At 47.2% G+C, this 19,148-nt stretch overlaps 1 protein-coding gene across 2 annotated transcripts in view; it reads left to right on the top strand.

The window, feature by feature from the left end:
* EEF2K (eukaryotic elongation factor 2 kinase) overlaps nt 1-19,148 on the top strand; it is an 85,767-nt gene that overhangs the window by 45,745 nt on the left and 20,874 nt on the right. Inside the window, exons 3-12 of one of the 2 annotated variants that reach the window (XM_077141573.1) lie at nt 416-472; nt 634-734; nt 4,466-4,526; nt 5,453-5,490; nt 5,909-6,080; nt 9,452-9,601; nt 10,049-10,181; nt 10,439-10,566; nt 11,209-11,410; nt 14,496-14,563. In XM_077141573.1, the coding sequence (XP_076997688.1) occupies nt 416-472; nt 634-734; nt 4,466-4,526; nt 5,453-5,490; nt 5,909-6,080; nt 9,452-9,601; nt 10,049-10,181; nt 10,439-10,566; nt 11,209-11,410; nt 14,496-14,563 (1,110 nt within the window). The remainder of the gene's footprint in view (nt 1-415; nt 473-633; nt 735-4,465; nt 4,527-5,452; nt 5,491-5,908; nt 6,081-9,451; nt 9,602-10,048; nt 10,182-10,438; nt 10,567-11,208; nt 11,411-14,495; nt 14,564-19,148) is intronic. The other variant, XM_077141574.1, reaches the window with a different exon arrangement.

Below are 19,148 nucleotides of genomic sequence, written 5' to 3'. Positions count from 1 at the left end.
ATGGAAATTTCAAAATATATTTAACCCTCCCCATAGGTGGCCATTTGGGTAGGATTTGGTTTTACACTATCAAATGTGCTTCTTGTATGTCTCTTTTGTACACTCATGTTTGTATTTCTGTAGGATAGATTCCTAGATGTAGAAATTGCTGTGTTAAAATAAAGCAGTGCATTTTGTTCATGTTAGTACATTGCAACTTGCCTTCTAGAAAAGGTTTGTAACCCACATACCCATGGTGTGTGAGGGAATTAGGCCTGTTTCCCTCCACCCCAACCAACGCTCCCTACTGCCAGTTGTTAAGATATTTGCCATTCCGATGGGAAAATAGTATCTTGTTTTCATTCTCAGTGTTTTGATTATAGGCAAGTGCTCTGTGTTTTCATCTGTATGTTATGTTTCTTTTTCTGTTCTGTAGTTAGAATGTGACATATCTGCCCACAGGAAGGCTGTGCCCACTGTGAGAACAAATCAGGTATTTGGGGGCTGTGTTCCTGACAGGATGATGTTTTTTTCTCTTGCAGTCTGCCTCCTCGGAGGTGGGGGTAACAGGGAAATAGCTGGAAGGGAGGAGGCTGTCCTGTCCTGTCCATAGGCCCCAGGTCTGGGCCTAATGCCTCTCTTTGCCTTCTGCAGGAAGCCTGGAAGCATGCAATCGAGAAGGCCAAGCACATGCCTGACCCCTGGGCCGAGTTCCACCTCGAGGACATTGCCACGGAACGTGCTACACGTCACAGGTCAGCCGCTTGTCTGGGGTACGCTGTGGTTCCAGAGCCTGAGCAGTCACTGGGGGTGTGCGTTCTGTTTCTGCTCACTTCTCTATCCTGCTTTCTTACCCAGCACATGGTAGCTAATCAGTGAAGCCTAAGTAGCCTGAGGGCCAAGAAGAAGGGCTAATAATAGCAGCCAATAGTTGGGTGTTTCTGCATGCTTCAGGCACTGTGCATTATCTCTTTTAACCCTTATGATGGCCCGTATGGTATGTATTAGATAGGCTAGGCTGAACTGTGCTGCAATAACAAATAGCCCAGGGGCTTGATGCAAAGAAAATGTAGCTCTCCTGCAAAGTTGAGTAAGACTTGGGGGACACTCCATCTTGTAGCTCCTTCATCTCAACTGTGACTCCCACAGTCACCACCAAAGAGAAAGAGCATGGAGGTGCACACCAGCCTTTCAGTGTCTTGGCCTAGAAATTGGCATCACTTTTGCACACATTTTATTGGCCAGCCCTAGTCAAGTGGCACTGCAGGGAGGCTGAGAAGGTTGTACCCTTTCCACGTGCTCAGGAAAGAAAAGTGGGTTTGGGTGAGGTTGAATGGGGTGATCCATTTGAGCATGTAGTAGACTTTGAACAGCTCTTACTTTTATAATGTCCATGGTTATGAAGGACAAGTAGTAGCCTTCTGATGTTGCTGGACCCTCCTCCCTCAACTTCTGGGTGCCCTGCATTTAGGAATTTTTTTTTTAATTGAAAGAACTTATGTAACATAAACTTTCCCATCTCCGCCACTCCCTGCATACCATTCAGTGAATTAATCACATTGACAATGTTGTGCTGCCCTCACCATCATCTTTTACCAAAACCTTCCCATCACCCCAAACAGAAATCCTACTCTCATTTTGCATTAACTCCGTATTCCCCTTCCACCCTGCCCTGATAACGTGTACTCTACTTTCTGTCTCCTCCGAGTTTGTATGTTCTCTGATATTTTCTTGGGGCTTCAATGTTACATCCTAAGTCTGTAACAATCTCACTTGGTTTGCTACCGACTTCACTTCAATATTATCCACAAACTATGCTCCAGTATCCCTCCATCCCCCTCTTTATGCAGTTCTTGGCAAAAATTACATATGCATCGTAAGTCCAGAACCATTGCAGGAAGTAAAATTGGGGTTACAAACCAAAAATACAGTAGTGTTCTCATTTATGCTTACCCGTGTTGTCACCTTACCAGAGATCTTTTATTTCTTCATGCAGCTTGGAACTATTGTCTAGCAGACTGCTTCTTTTTATCTTCGCCTCTATATAATAAAAGTATAACATTATAGTAATACCATTGCTAATTTTTACTGAGCACGGTGCTTGCCACGGGCTGGTTGCCAGCAGGTTTTCTGTTCCCACACGCCCTCCTCCCTCCCTGCCTGGCGGAGGTTACCTGCCGGGCCTCACTTTTTCCTCATAGAGGTTTCAGACTCTGAGAAACCTGCACTCAGCTAGATCAGGGAGTCTTCTGGAGTCCGCCCCACTGAGAGGTGAGTCAGGGAGACCTCTTACTAGGGCTAAGAACATCTCAGCCCTGGGGGAGATTTTAGACTGGGGATCTGCTGCGCTGAGAAGCCTTAAAAACAGACAAACCTGTTTGAGGAGGCCCAGCCAGGCTAGGGCGAAATTTTTTTTTTTTTTAAATACCAAAAAACACCAAACAAACGCAAACATTCTGAACTTTTGATTATGCCGTTCTACATATACAATCAGTAATTCACAATATCATCACATAGTTGCATATTCATCATCATGATCATTTCTTGGAACATTTGCATCTATTCAGAAAAAGAAATAGAAAGAAAACAGAAAAAAATGTATACATACCACCCCCTTACCCCTCCCTTTCATTGATCACGAGCATTTCAATCTAAATTTATTTTAACATTTGTTCCCCCTATTATTTATTTTTATCTCATATGTTTTACTCGTCTGTTGATAAGGTAGATAAAAGGAGCATCAGACACAAGGTTTTCACAATCACACAGTCACATTGTGAAAGCTATATCATTATAAAATCATCATCAAGAAACATGGCTACTGGAACACAGCTCTACATTTTCAGGCAGTTCCCTCCAGCCTCTCTACTACATCTTGACTAGCAAGGTGATATCTGTTCAATGCATAAGAATAACCTCCAGGATAACCCCTTGACTCTGTTTGGAATCTCTCAGCCATTGACACTTTATTTGTCTCATTTCACTCTTCCCCCTTTTGGTTGAGGTTTTCTCAATCCCTTGACGCTGAGTCTCATCTCATTCTAGGATTTCTGTCCCACGTTGCCAGGAAGACCCACACCCCTGGGAGTCACGTCCCACGTAGACAGGGGGAGGGTGGTGAGTTTGCTTGTTGTGTTGGCTGGAGAGAGAGACCACAGCTGAGCAACAAAAGAGATTCTCTTGGGGGTGACTCTTAGGCCTAATTTTAAGAAGGCTTGACCTATCCTTTGTGGGGTTAAGTTTCATATGAACAAACCCCAAGATTGGGGGCTCAGCCTATAGCTTTGGTTGTCCATACTGCTTATGAGAATATCAAGAATTCAACTTGGGGAAGTTGAATTTTCCCCCTTTCTCATCATTCCCTGAAGGGGACTTTGCAAATACTTTTTTATTCGCTGTTAAAATCACTCTGGAATTTATTGGGGCATCACTCTGGACAAATAGGGCCAGATTTGATCTCTGCCTTGGGTATGCACCCAGCAGCCCCTTATCTGTCTGGACTTGGGGGCGGGACCCTCCCCCATTCCTGCCTGGACTGGGACAGTCATTAATCTTCTTAGGAGACATGCCACTGTGCCTGGGCTGGGCCTCACACAGGGGCTGGAAGACCAGAGATGCTGCTGTCCCCTCCCTGGGGCAGGCACTCGTTATGTGACCCAGATATAATAAGGTGTCTGAGTTTGCTAGGGCTGCCATAGCAAAGTATCTCAAACTGGGTGGCTTAACGCAACAGAGATATGTTGTCTCGGGGTTCTGGAGGTGTCGGCAGGGCCACGCTCGCTCTCACATCCCTGAGGGGAAGGCTGCTCCCTGCCTCTCTCCTGGCTGCTGGTGGTGACCTGCCAGCAGTCCCTGACATTGTCTGCCTCCGTTGCCACGTGGCGTTCTCCCTCATCTATCTGTCTGTCTGTGTCCAAATTATAAGGACCCTTATCCTACTCTAATAAGACCTCATTTGAATGTTCCTAATACCTTCAATAACACCCCTGTAACTAAATATGGTCCTATTCCAAGGAACTGGGGATCAGGATTTCAACATATATTTTTTTGGAGTGGGGACACAATTCCTTCCACAACATAAGGGATTTTTATTTATTCCTTCGTTCATCCCGCATGTGTTTATCAAGCACCTCCATGGCCCAGGCCCGGCGGTGCGTGAGCAGACACGGGCCTGCTTTTGAGGAGTTAAATCTAGCGGGGGAGCCAGATGTGGAACAAGTTAGCCAGCAGCAGGGTGGTAAGGACAGGGAGGCTGCAGCATGGGGGGACTCTGGTGAGAGGAAGCAGGTAGAAAATCAGCCAGCTGCGCCGGGAGGAAAGAGAGAAGAGGCCGGTGCAGGAGGGAGCGAGTATCGGCTGACATGGCTGAGGTCGGCTGGGGCTCCAGGGCGCACACGGAGAGTGGAGGGTCCAGAGGGTCTCCAGTGGGTGAGGGCTGGGATTGTGTGCTGGACGCCACGCCCTGTGGCGCCTTCTGTCTCTGCAGGTACAACGCCGTCACCGGGCAGTGGCTGGACGATGAAGTTCTCATCAAGATGGCATCTCAGGTGAGTCGGGCCTCGGGCCCTGCGGGGACCCTGCCGAGTGGCGGCCTTTTCCCCAGCGGACTTCAGCCCGTGCCCCTCCACCCACACCCGCTATATTTTCTTTTAACTTTGGGAGTCCTTGATGCCATTGTTTTCCCAACTGCGGGTATCACCTATTACACTGTTTTGTGACATGATTAACCTGCTGAATTAAGAAGAAAAATGTACCGTCATGGTTAGGATTATTTAGGGAAGCCTTTCTCAGTGCATCTTTTATTGCAATGTAACACACACACAGAGAAGCGTGTGTATCCTCAGTGTGACGTTCTGTGAGTCTTCACAAGGTGATCACACCCATGCAACCAGCACCTGATGAAGAAACAGAAAATGACCAGCCCCCCTCCCCCAGCCCAAGCCCCCCCAAGGGTTAGCACCATCCGACCTCTCTCACCCTAGGTTAATTTTGCCTGTTCTTGAACTTCATGTAAATGGAGCTATACACTAGGTATTCTTCTGACTTCTTTTGCTGCACATCTTGTCTGTTGGTTTTGCTAGTGCTGTGGTTTGTTGATTCTTACTGCTGTAGAGTAGTCCATCAGATGCGTAGACCAAATCGATTTCTCCTTTAGAAGCTTGATGGATATCTAGGTTAGTCCCACTTTTCTGCTCTGAACGGGGCTGTAAAAACACCGTTTGCCACACACTGCTCTCCCCTCTTTCCCCACAGACATGCTGCTCCACTCGGCTGGGTCTGGGGAGTGGCCTGGTCCAGCAGCCTGCAGGCGGGAAGGTCCGTCGGGCTGTGGGGTTGGGTTGGCCGACACTTTAGGATTGAGAAGAGGTGCAGGGAGCCCATCTGATGGGTCCAAGAGGAGCCCCTGACCTCGGCTCAGGGCTGCTTCTAGCTGGAGCGTGGGGACCGACGGCCCTCTGTGTGTGTCTTTCAGCCCTTCGGCCGTGGAGCGATGAGGGAATGCTACAGGACGTAAGTGGCTCGGCCTGGCCCTCAGGGCCCTCCTCGACTCCCCACGGGTTCCCAGGAGCTGGTGCATTGGGGCATTTTTGGCCTCTGCCTTCTTGTAGATCAACTTCCTCTCCCATCTGGGCTCACTTGGGCCACGTGATTGGGCCTGGCTGTGAGATGGGCATGGGGAGGAAAAGAAGAATCACATGACTCTCTGCTCTGGTGGTTAGAGGCCCAGGGAAATGGGGTATGAGATCTTTACAAATGTCCTTCCACCCCCTGCCCAGCTCTGTGACGGATGCAGTGGGGTGAAGGGCTCCGTCCTCCTCCCCCAGTTTGTCACTGGCTCCGCCCAGCCGGGTGTGAGAGCTGGGCCAGATCAGGCAGGGTCTCGCTGTCCTGAGGACCTGTGTCCCACACTGGCCCGCTGCCCCCCCAGGAAGAAGCTCTCCAACTTCCTGCACACCCAGCAGTGGAAGGGGGCCTCCAACTATGTGGCGAAGCGCTACATCGAGCCTGTCGACAGGGAGGTGTACTTTGAGGATGTGCGTCTCCAGATGGAAGCCAAGCTCTGGGGGGAAGAGTACAACCGGCACAAGCCCCCCAAGCAGGTATGTGGCTCCCTCACCCGCGCCGGGGCCTGGAGAGGGGGCAGCAGTGGCACCTGTTCCGGTTTCCTTCTTCTTAGCAGGTGCTAAAAGCACTACCATTCATGAATACTATGGGCCAAGTCCTCTGTTCGCAGAGAGTTGTTTCCTCCTTAAACAGGGCTCTGCGGCTGGAATGGGTTTTTTAATTTCTTTAAATTTTTCATTTTGAAATAATTTCAAACTCATTAGTTGCAAAAAACAATAGAAAACCCCTAAAGAAAACCTACCCTCCTGAAATACCCAGATCCAACAACTTCTACATTTTGCCACATTTGCATTATAATTCCCTCTCTCACTCTGGTCATCTATTGATCCATCCATCATGTGTGTCTGTCCATCTATCTATGAATCTATTAATCCTGTCTGTCTAATCTATCGTCTACCCATCCATCCATCCATTTGTCTATCCATCCATTCACCCATTCATTAATCATCTATCTATATCTATTTGTCAGTTTCTTAAAACGCTTGAGAGTAGCTTGCATACGTCATGCTCCTTGAACACTTAATGCTTCCATGTACCTTTCCTAAGAACAAGGATATTGACTTAATGCAATTACCTTACATATAGTTGTCAAGTTCAAGAACTTTAACATCAGTGTAATGCTTACAGCTGTGTTCCCATTTTTCCATATGCGAAGGAATTTTTTAATACCCGGTCTACAGATGGGATCTATTGGTCAGGACTCTTGTTTGCAAATGACAGAAACCCACTTCAACTGGTTTCCTTCAAAAAGGGAATTTTTTGCCTCATGTAACTGAAAAATAGTCCTGGCCACAGCCATGGCTGGATGTTGGGAATTTTATTCCATCTCCACTTCTGCTTTCTTCTGCATTGGTGTCACTCTCAGGCAGCCTCTGTACTTGTGGTGGCATGTTGGCCACCAGCAGCCACGGGCTCACTTTCTATCCTCTTGGCCTCCTTATTGAAGTGACAACATCTCTTTTCTCAGAAGTTCCATTGAAGTCTCAGCACTGAGTTTCATTGGCTCTCATCAGATCAGATGCCTATGGCTGAGCCAATCGCTATGGCCAGGGGGAGGGAATATGCAGATTGGGCAGGCCTGAACCCACTCTTGGGGTCAGGGGTGTAGGTCCTTCTACCCAGACTTATGGACTGAGACTGGAAAGGGGTGGCTCCTAAGAAAAAGCAGTAGAAGAAAGGGGGGATGACTGCACATCTGAACTCAGGGCTCAGGGAGGTTTGGTGATTTCCCCAACCAGGCAGGAATGGAGCCAAGGCTCAAGCCCCAGGCTGTCCAACCTCTGCCAGGTCAGCTCCGTCACATGAGGCCCTGGGGTACTGAGTGACCAGAGCCAAATAGAATTTCCTGCTGCCTTTTGACATTTTAGGAAAATGCCCTGTGAATTCGCAGTTCAGCTTTCCCACTATTTGGGCATCTTCTATATAGAAGACACATCTCCTGGACACCTGAGGGGAATCACACTTCCAGGCCACAGAGTTTATTGAGTGCCTGCTGTTTGCAGGGCCATCGATTAAGCACCCTTGGTACATCCCAGCCTGGCCTCCTCTCTCTTCCTCCCTGAGCTTATTCCTGCTGCAGGACCTTTGCCCTGGCCGTGCCCTCTGCCTGCATCACTTGTCTCCCTGATCATTGCCTGGCTGGCTCCTTCTCATAGTTCAGGTTTCAGTTCTTATATCACGTCCTCAGAGAGGTCTTCTCTAAATGAAGTCACCCTTTCCACCCCAGTCACCCTCTGCCATGTCATTCTGGTTGTTCTGTTTTATTTTTCCAGAGCAGTTACCAAGATCGATTGAAAAGAGTCATGGTCATTTTGATTATTGTTTAGTTGTCTCTCACCACCGAGGGCAGGGATTTTGTCTGGGTATTTCACTGCTTTATCCAAGGCCTAGGTGCTCAGTAACTAATAATATGATAGAATTAAAGAAAATGCTGCTGCCCCGCCCCCACGTCATGCTGCAGCCAAGCAGGTTGCCTGGTAGGCTTCCTGCCAGGGAGGAGCCAGCCTCTGGGGCGGGGGGCCCTCGGAGAACTGGCTCCTCCTTCCCCTCGGGCTGGGTCTTGGAACTGAGGGCCCCTTTGGGGAAGTTCTCAGCCCTGTGCGCTGGCCCCCTTGGCCTCTGCATCTGTGGTCTGAATCCATCTGGTGACAGCCTAGCAGTTCCCCAGGTGGTTGTTTCCTTGGGAAACCCAGACCTGGTTCCACCCACGTTGTGGGTGGCATCGAGAAGGGAGGGAGGAGGGGGAGGGGAAGGGATGGGAGGAGGGGGAGGGGGAGTAGGGGGAGGAGTGGGAGGACGGGGAGGAGGAGGGTGTGAGCAGGGAGGGGGAGGGTGTGAGTGGATCCCCCTCTGCAGAATAAGGCGGGGACCAGGGATCACAGGTTAGAGTCATGAGGTTTCCTTCCCCCACTTGACAAACCACATGCTATATTTATACATTTTCTTCTATGTCTAGAATTAAACATGTGTTTTATAAAACATCCAGCAAGGACTGTCAGAATCCTCTAGAATTCCCCATTGCAGGGGGAGGAATTGCTGTCTACAGTTTGGTAGATATTACTCTGGATTTGTGTCTACTGATTATAACATCAGCAAACACTGATGGATTTCTTTGCACTTCATATCCATGAACGAATTTAATCCTCATGCAAAGTCTGAGAACCCCATTCTACATGTGGGGAAACTGAGGCACAGAGAGGCAAAGATGGCCAAACATAGTCTAGTATAAGGCATGGGCCAGTGTGCTTAGCAAACAGGCCCACACATTTGTTTTAACCCAAAATGGTTTATTTCTCCCTTGTGTAATGGTGCCAGCTTGATGGGTGGCTCAGGGTGGCTAGTGCCTTATCTCCTTGAAGTCCTCCTGGACCTGTTCCTTCTATTTTGTTGCTCTTGCCCTGGACCAAATGGTCAGTTGTGACTCACTGCTAAATGTCTGCATTACAGCCTCTGGGAGGGACAAGAGAAGATGAGTGCACGCTGGAGTTGCACCATTACTTCGGCTCACGTCTCATTGGCTGGGCTTAGTCCCATGGCCAGGTGTGAAACTAAGCAGTGTCATCTCTAGCTAGGTGGCCATGCATTTGTTAAAACATAGGGTTCAGGGGTTTAATTCTATAAGGAAAAGGGAGGGTTGCTTATTACATGGCAAAGCTGACTAATACAACCCATTCCACTCTGGGGGGCAATCAGCAGCTTTTGCCACAGAGAGCTAGTGTGTGAGCGGTGGAGCCAAGGTATGAGAACAGGCAGGCTGGTTCCTCTCAATCCCTTTGCCCCGTCTTTCATCTGCAGAAGGTGCTGCCTGGGCCCTGTCCTTCCATCTGTCTCTCTTCACCCTCCCCAGGTGGATATCATGCAGATGTGCATCATCGAGCTGAAGGAGAGATCGGACAAGCCCCTCTTCCATCTGGAGCATTACATTGAGGGCAAGTACATCAAGTACAACTCCAACTCGGGCTTTGTCCGTGACGACAACATCCGCCTGACGCCGCAGGTGAGGCCCGGGGCTCGCTTTGCCCACACCTCCACCTTCCGCCCACACCAGAGCTTTAGGAAGTGAACCTGGCCAGGCTCAGCCCCTAGACAGAAGGGTCCCTGTGGGGGTAGGGGTGGGGGGCCCTTACATCCCCTGGTCAGCTGCGGAGAGCCCTCCAGCCCCTTGGGGCATTCGGTGGAGATTGTGTAACAGGATAACAGCCACCCCTTGCTCACTGTGCCAGCAGCCTAGGGTGGCCACAAGACCTGAAGCCCCAAGGCCCCTGCTGAGTCCAACAAGACAGGTCTTCTCCCTTCGTCTCTTTCTCCATAAAACTCCTCCTGGCAGAGGAAGCCCCTGTAACACGGGAGAGCCAGGGTGCCGTGACCCCATCAAGCCGGGGCTAGCTCCGCAGCCCACAGCCTGGTCTCTTGCAGTAGGGTTTTCCTTCCGGTCCACCCGCAGGCCTTCAGCCACTTCACATTTGAACGGTCTGGCCATCAGCTGATTGTGGTGGACATCCAGGGAGTGGGTGACCTCTACACCGACCCGCAGATCCACACCGAGATGGGCACTGACTTTGGCGATGGCAACCTAGGTAAGTGGGGAAAGCCAGCTTGTTTGCATGGGCACGCTACACCCACCCGAAATATTGGAGCTCTTTGTACACCCAAGGAAATGGGCTGGGTTGGACTGTCGGCCCTCCCGAGGTCATCGAGGTGGGAGCCTGAGGCGACTGAGCCCAGCCAGTTCAGTAACTTTCACACTTGCTCAGCTGGGTGTCCTGTGCTGAGCACTGCCCAGCCCGTCTCACCAAGCAAAGTGACACTCCCGCTCTGCCTGCTCTGTCTGCAGGTGTCCGGGGGATGGCTCTCTTCTTCCACTCTCATGCCTGCAACCGGATTTGCAAAAGCATGGGCCTTGCCCCCTTCGACCTCTCGCCCAGGGAGAGGGATGCCGTGAATCAGAACACCAAGCTGCTGGTGGGTGCCTCGTGTGAGCCTGCTCAGAGCGGGGCCCTGCTGCTCTCAGAACTGGCCGGTCCTGCTTCCCTGGGTGACTACGGGCCAGGCCCCATGAAGCTTCAGAGAAGAAGACCAGGCTGGAAGGCTCTCAGTCCAGTTCTGTCCCTCCCTTTCCCTCCAACTCGGTGCATAAGGCCTTCCTGGGTATTGCCACTTACAAACAGGTGTCTCCTTGAGTTGAGGCAAGTTTTGACCAGTGTGAGGGTTTATAGCATCTAGAGACAATCGGAGAAGATGTTGGGGGGGGGGTGTTCGTGTGGGGCATTGACAGGTAGCTGGACTTGCCATGCCTTTCTGGGCTCCTCGTTGCATCCCCGCTACATGGGCCACATACAACAGAATGTTGACAAAGTGCAGCTTGGGATTTTGGGTGTGGCACGACAGTCTCCAGCTCAGGGCTACTAAGTATAGGCTGTGCTTTGGGGAAGATTCCAGGCACCCCTTCTTGGAGGCCTTAGGTTTAGCTGTTCTGTCAGCTCCCAGACAGGCTCATGTGGAGCCGTGGCTGAAAGGGCCTCAGGGTTGGAGGGAACCACCAGGAGAGCCCTTCATCCCCAAGGGTAATCTGTGTGACGTGAGTGTCCTCGTTGGTGTCCCCAGCAATCAGCCAAGACCATCTTGAGGGGCACAGAGGAAAAGTGTGGGAGCCCCCGAGTAAGGACCCTGTCTGGGAGCCGCCCCCCCTTGCTTCTTCGCCTGTCAGAGAATTCTGGAGACGAGAGCATGAGCGATGTGACCTTCGACTCTCTCCCTTCCTCACCATCCTCGGCTACTCCACACAGCCAGAAACTGGAACACCTCCGTGAGTGTTGGTTTAGTCCTTGGCTGTTTGGTTGGAGGGGGGCAGGCCCTGGGCAGAGAGAAGCTGAACTGGTTTTCATTGACATTAGAGAAGCAGACGTGCTAACCAGAAGATTCATGGCCCAGGTGGTTTTATGGGTGATTTCTTTCTTTTTTTTTTTTTATGCAGTTTTATTGAGATATATTCAAATACCATATAATCATCCAAAGCATACAAGCAGTGGCTCACAGTATCACTGTATAGTTGTGCATTCATCACCATAATCAATTTTAGAACATTGTCCTTACTCTAAAAATAAATAAACAAAAATAAAAAAGAACACCCAAAACATCCCATATCCCTTAATGGGTGATTTCTTTTAATAAACTTTCAAGACACAATCATCCAAATGCTGTGAAAACAGCCCTATTGTAGAAAACAAGGTAGTATTTTTCATTTTGCTTTATGAAACTAGCAAAATCCCTAATACCAAACTTTGGCATAACAACAGAAAAGAAAACTACACCTCAACTTCATTTATACAGTGCAAAAATTCTAAATATGGTATTAACAAATAAAAACTAAGTATCTTAAAAGAATAGTCTGAAGTGTTTCAAAACTCCGTTCTGTATTATTATTATTATAAATAGCTTGAAGTTTTATGCTTGTTGATGCATTTATTCCTTATAATTATGACTGATATTCTGTTTCTTCACCTAAATGGCATAAATCAGATATATTCTGTGCTCAAGCCATCAGCTTAGACTATGTTGTACTGTATCTTCTGACTGTAAATGGAGTGATTTCCTGTAAGTTTTACACTTCAGTTCCATCTATAGGAATTGTCAGAATTTCCCCAAATTAATAGCAGTCCTCTTGATTGGAACCTGGAAGGTATTAAATTAATACCACTTTCAAAGATTCAGCACCAAAGAATCTTTTGTTCCTTAGTATTGTATGGGATAGAAGGCATACATTATAGAATGAACACCTGTGTCAATTGCTAGTTGTGGGATTCTGAAAAAAATCCCACTGCTTCATTTTCTTAGTTTTAAAAAAGAAGTGATAATATCTGCCCTTACTGCAGCTCAATTTTTATCATAGTTTGCTAGGCTATAAAGAAGTACCACAAATTGGATGGCTTAAAACCAAAGAAATTAAATTAAATAAAAAAGAGAATCGTCTGTCGTAGCTAAATAGGGTTTTCCCAGGAATCGGAAATATTAGCTTAATATTAGAAATCTATTAACATCATGTCAATAAGTCAAAGGAAGAAAAGGAAATCCTTATTTCCAAAGGTAAAGGGACAGGGTTTGCTGATGACGTGGGCCTGGGGTGTGCAGGAAGGAGGGAGGCAAGGCTGATGCCAGAACACTGGCCTAAAGAGCTGGAAGCTCGGCCTGACCATTGGCTCGGCTGGGGACGGCTGTGGGGAGCAGGCCTGGCCAGGCTTGGAGGATTTTAGCATTGAAAATACCGAGTTAACGAAGCCTTCCAGATGCCAGGTCAGACAGCAGGGAGGCCTTTGGAATAGTCTGTGGCAGGAGTTGGCAAATGTTTTCTTAAAGGGCCAGAAAATAAATATTGTAGACTTCATGGGCCCTTTTCTCTACATTTGTAGCATGAAAGCTGCCTAAAACAAATGGGTGTGGCTGTTTTCCAGTAAAACTCCATGGCCACAGGAATTCGAATTTCTTATAATTTTCATGTGTCACAAAGTGTTCTTTTTTTTTTCCCCCAAGTATTAAAAAATGTAAGCAGCACGAAACAAAACGTTCTTACCTTACAGGTTTGGTAAAAACAGATGACAAGGGCAGACCACGGTGGCTCAGCAGGCAGAGTTCTTGCCTGCCATGCTGGAGACCCGGGTTTGATTCCCAGTGCCTGCCCATGCAAAAAAACAAACAAAAAAACCAGATGACAAACCAGATTTGGCCATGGGAGCTTGGAGCTGGACATAGAGGCTTGGGAGACAGTGTTTTCTTGTCTTTTTTAACAAACTCTATTTTGAAATAATTTCAGACTTATGGAACATAATAATGCCAAAATACTACAAAACCCCTCTGGAGAGCTCCAACATACAGACACCCAGATCTGTCAACTTTTAACATTTTGTCACATTTGCCATTTTTTCTTTCCTTCCTTCCTTCCTTCCTTCCTTCCTTCCTTCCTTCCTTCCTTCCTTCCTTCCTTCCTTCCTTCCTTCCTTCCTTCCTTCCTTCCTTCCTTCCTTCCTTCCTTCCTTCCTTCCTTCCTCCCTCCCTCCCTCCCTCCCTCCCTCCCTCCCTCCCTCCCTCCCTCCCTCCCTCCCTCCCTCCCTCCCTCCCCTTTCACCTACCCACTCATCTATTTTCTAGACATTTGCGAATAGGTTGTATGCATCATGTTCCTTGAGCACTTAAATACTTCCATGTACTTTTCCTAACAACAAGAATATTCACTTTATGTAGCCACCTGAAGTACAGTTATCAAGTTTAAAGAAGTTTGACATTCATATAAAGCTTACAGTCTGTACTCCAGTTTTTTCATATATTGGGAGCCGATCTTAAAAGAATAGTCTGTCATAGTCAAATAGGGGTTTTTCAGGAATTTGAAGGTGGCTCAACATTAGGAAATCTACTAACATCATATTAATAGGTTGAAGGAGGAAAACTAGATCATTATTTCCAAAGGTGAAGTGGCGGGTTTTTAAAGCCTCTGGGGCCTCCAACCAGGTGAAGCTTAACCCTGGCCCCAGAGGTACAAATGTCTTTTTTTCCTTCACAACTGCAACTTATTGGGGGCCGGTTGGGTGTTAGGCGCACGTGCATATGAACACACTACAAATATAATTTCATTATAAAGATCTCAAGGAGGCACCGACATCAAACTCCACGCTCAGGTCCCAGAGCTGGCAAACAGGAGCAGACTTGGAATAAGTTGTCAAGAAAGAACTTTAGGCCTCAGGGGACTGACAACAGCCTTTCCCCGTTTTTGCTCCCTTCTTTAAAATTAAAATTAAAAAAGAAGGCTTGGTGGCAAGCATGGTCAGCGCTCAGCCAGAGGTGGTCTTGTGACCTGTTCAGCTGCAGAGTCAGCGCCCTCTGTCCTTTCTCTCCCTGCCCAGATTGGCCGGTGTTCAGTGACCTCGATAACCTGGTGCCCAGAGACCACGACCATCTGGACAATCACCGGGTAAGTGGAGGGGAAGGAGGGCAGCTGCTGCTCCGGGCCCAGCGGGTGGGTGGAGTGCATGGACTCTTTCCCGGGGAGGGGGATCTAGGGGTGAGTCCTCAGATTCGAAGATGAGCAGCCCAGGTCTCTTGCAGGCAGTGGAGATGCAGCCAAATCTCAGCCTCCTGCCCAGGGCATACGTTTCCTGTCCAGGGAGGAGAAGGGATGGAGATGGGAAGAGCTGGGTCCATTCCAGATCCCAGAGATGGTCAGAGAAGAGGGACTCCAAACCAGCAGCAGGAAGAGACTTTCTGATACAGGCCAGGCTCAGCCACAAGTTTGGTTCGGCCACGGGTGTGGAAGTTCTTTCTTGGGACCCCTATGCAGAGTCTGGGACTTGAAACGTAGCACAGTCAGCTGTGAGGCACGTGGGTTGGTTACACAGAGCCTGTTGCCTGCAGCTTCAGGTCGACTCATTGGTTAAGAAGCTGCAGGCATTGTGTTGCATTCAAATTTAAAACTTATATGAATTTTTAAAATAAACAGAGACTCAGCAGGAATTTCACACTTGCACAAACCCCAGTTCCACTTTTAGCTGCACTCTCAGACTGCCTGTCCCAAAGGTGCAAGTTCACTTTCTACTGCTTTTTTGGAGCAGAAGAAAAAAAAATAATAGCTCCGATAAGGACTTGTCACTATGAGCACACACAGTTGATAACTATTTTCATTTTCATCCCTACAACAACTTATAAAATAGAGATGATTTGTATGTTAATTTTCTTTAATTTTAGAATAGGTAATACATTCTCATGGTTTAAAATGAAAGGGTACAAAAGACACATGGTGAGAAGTCTCCCTCCCACCCTGGCCCCTCGGCACCTGCTTCTTCTCCCCAATATTAGCCATTGCTTGGGCAGTACTCTCATTAACCTGATGGAGAGAGGAGGAAACTGAGGCACAGAAAGGTTAAACCATTTGCTCGTGGCCTCTCAGCTGGCCAGCGATGGAGGCAGGGCTCAGACCCTACCAGCCATCCTTTGCTGGCTTCTGCTTCTCACCTGGGAATGGGTAGTCACCCTGTTTCTCAGATGAGGACACTGAAGTTCAGAGAGGTTGGCCACCTGACCTAGGGTTTCAGAGCTGGGAGGCAAAGGGTAGGGGTTTGAGTGAGGCTCTTTGTCACTCAGCTTGGGCTCAGAGCTCACTGGGAATGACTCCAAACCGTGGGACTGTTTTAATTTCCTTGGCCGCTCAAGCAAATACCATGAAATGGGTTGGGTTAAACAATGGGGATTTATTCACTCATGGTTTGAGACTAGGAAAGTCTGTATCAAGGTGTCAGCAAGGTGATGCTCTGTCCCTAAAGATTGTAGCGTTTCTGGGACCACCTGCCAGAGATGCCTGGTCCTTAGTTTGTCTCATGGCAAGTCACATCCCAGTATCTTCTGGTCTCTCCCTTCTCTTCTGGGTTCCACTGATGCTCAGTTTCTTACTTCCTTTGACTCTCTCTCTGTCTGCATTTCATTCTGCTTCTGAGGACTCCAGTCATAGGGTTAAGATCCATCCAGATTGAGTTGGGGCACAACTTCACTTCAGGCAGCCGTATCAGAAGGTCCTCCCACTAGTGGGTTCACACCCACAAGAATGGATGAGAAGAACATGGCCTTTTTTCGGGTATATAACATTAAAACCAGCTCATATGGTAACAGAATTTTTTAAAAAGCACCTTTTGTTCATCAGACAGAACACTTCAAGTCTGTGCATTTATTGTATGTAGATTATACCTCAATTTTAAAAGTTGCAATAGTAAGAACAAAACAGAACAGCCTTTGAGCTCCCATGGAGCAAAGACCTGGTGGGGAGAGTGGCAGGCGTGTCTCGGGTGGCCTAGAGACAAGGGCAGAGCAGAGGGCCTGTTACGGGAAGCACCTCAAGGTGGAGCAGATGCCGGGCCACGCAAACAACAGGGATTTCTTGTGTATGTTTGAATGGTTCCTTCTACCTGCGGGAGTGATAGACATTTTACATGTATGGTAGCGATACCAAGCTTCTTTTTTTTTCTTAAAACTTTTTATTTTGGAAGATTTTCAAATTTAAAGGACAGTTACAAAACTAATACAAATTTCGTCCAGGGAACTTCCATACACCCCAGATTCTCAGATCCACCAATTTTAACATTTTGTCCCATTTTCCGTATCATTCTATCAATCTGCCCATCTGTGTATGTATGCGTATGTATGTATGCATCTATCTATCTATCTACTTATCTATCTGTGCTGGTTTGCATCTGTTATGTACCCCAGAAAAGACTGTGTTCTTCTAAGTCGTTCTTGTGGGGACAGGCCTGTTGTGGGTGGGAGCTTTTGGCTAGGTTATTTCAACTCAGATGTGACCCAGCCCATCAAGGTAGGTCTTAAATCTTTACTAGAGTCTTTTGTGAAGAGGATAAAAGGCAGTAAAAGCCCAAAGAGCTTAGAGAGACATGCCCTGGGAGAAACAAGCAAGGGCTCCCAGGAGCTGAGCGAGAGTGCTACTGAAACCAGAACTCAGGAGAGGGGAACCAGCAGACCCCAGCCATGTGCCTTCTCAGCTGACAGAGGAACCCCAGAGGCCAGCAGCCTTTCCTCAAAGAAGGTATCCTCCTCTTGATGCCTTAATTTGGACGTTTCCTGGCCTTAGAACTATAAATTTGTAAACTAATCCTTATTGTAAAAGCCAGTCCGTTTCTGGTATATTGCATTCTGGCAGCTTTGACAAGCCAAAACACTGTCTGTCTATCCATTTCTGAGCACTTGAGTATAGGTTGCATACATCACACTCCTTGAATACTTAGTACTTTCATGTACATTTCCTAAGAACAAGGATAGTCACCTATGTAACTAACCACCTTCAGAGCAGTTATCAAGTTCAAGAAATTTAATATTGCTATAAAGCCTACAGCCTATATTCCAGTTTTCTCATATGGCCCGATAATATCTCTTTGATTTTTTTCCTACCTTGTTCGGTCTCAGGATCGTTTATTGCATTTAATCGTAATTGCTCTTCGACCTGCTCTTTCTTTTTTCTTTCTTTTTGTGATTGTGGGAACGAACGTTTCTGTCCCAACCACTCTCCAGCCCAGCAGTCACCGGGAATAATCACATTCACAATGTTGTACCCTCATCACCTTCCCTCACTAAAACTTTCCCATTTCCCTACAGAAACCCTACATCCACTATGCGTTATCTCCCCACACCCCTCCTCCCTGCCCCTGGGAAGGAACCAACTTGTACTTCACTTTCTGTCCCTGTGAGTTTGCATATTCTCCGATTTTTTTTTTATGGTTACCATGGGACTTAAATTTAACATCCTAAATCTATAATCACCCCCTTTGCTTTGAAACCAACCTAGCTTCAATAGGATACACAGACTGTGTTCTTATACACGCCCCCCGTCTTTATGTAGCTCTGGTCACAGATTATATGTTTATACGATCATGAGTCTCCAACCACAGATTTCTCATTGCATTTTATGCATTTGCTTTTCAGATTCTGTAAAGAATAAAAAAACAGAGTTCCAAACCAAAAATACAATAATACTGGCATTTATATTTACCCCTGACATTACCGTTACTGGAGAGCTTTCCTTCTTTGTGCAGCTTCAATCTCTTAGTCAGTGGTCCTTGCCTTCCAACATGCAGTTAACTTCCTTCAGCATCTTTTGTAGGACAGTTTAGTGGTGACAGACTTTCTCAGCTTTTATTTATCTGGGAATATTTTAATCTCGCCCTCATTAAAAAAATTTTTTTTTTATTGAAAAATCTTCACGTACCTACATTCCACACATGGTGTACAATCAGTGGCTCACAATATCATCACATAGTTGTGTATTCACCACCATGATCATGTTTTAGAACATTTGCATCACTCGAGAAAAAAATAAAAAGAAAAAAGGAAACTCATACATACCATACCCTCATCTCTCTCCCTCTCATGGACCACTAGTATTTCCATCTACCCAATTTATTTTACCCTTTGTCCCCCCTATTATTTATTTATTCTTTATCCATATGTTTTTACTCCTCTTTCCATACCCTGGATAAAAGGAGCATCAGACACAAGGTTTTCACAATCTCACGGTCACATTGTAAAAGTTATATCATTATACAATCGTCTTCAAGAATCAAGGCTACTGGAACACAGCTCAACAGGTTTAGGTACTTCCCTCCAGCCACTCCACTCCACCATAAAATTAAAAGGGATATTTATATAATGCACAAGAATAACTTCCAGGATAACCTGTCGACTCTGTTTGAAATCTTTCAGCCACTGAAACTTTATTTTGTCTCATTTCTCTCCTCCTGCTTTTTGTCAAGAAGACTTTCTCAAACCTTGATGCTGGGTGCCAGCTCATCCTGGGATTTCTATCCCACATTGCCAGGGAGATTTACACCCCTAGGAGTCATGTCCTTCATGGGGGGGAAAGCAGTGAGTTTATCTACTAGTTGGTTTAGAGAGAGAGGCCACATCTGAACAACAAAAGAGGTTCTCTGGTGGTGACTCCTAGGCATAATTTTAAGTAAGCATAGCCTGTCCTTTGATATATGAAATAAATTTCATAGGGGTGA

Source organism: Tamandua tetradactyla, chromosome 23 (assembly GCF_023851605.1).
Source record: "Tamandua tetradactyla isolate mTamTet1 chromosome 23, mTamTet1.pri, whole genome shotgun sequence".
Classification (NCBI taxonomy): domain Eukaryota; kingdom Metazoa; phylum Chordata; class Mammalia; order Pilosa; family Myrmecophagidae; genus Tamandua; species Tamandua tetradactyla.
Note: the sequence above shows the minus strand (reverse complement) of the source record. Positions and strands in the feature narration are given on the sequence as shown.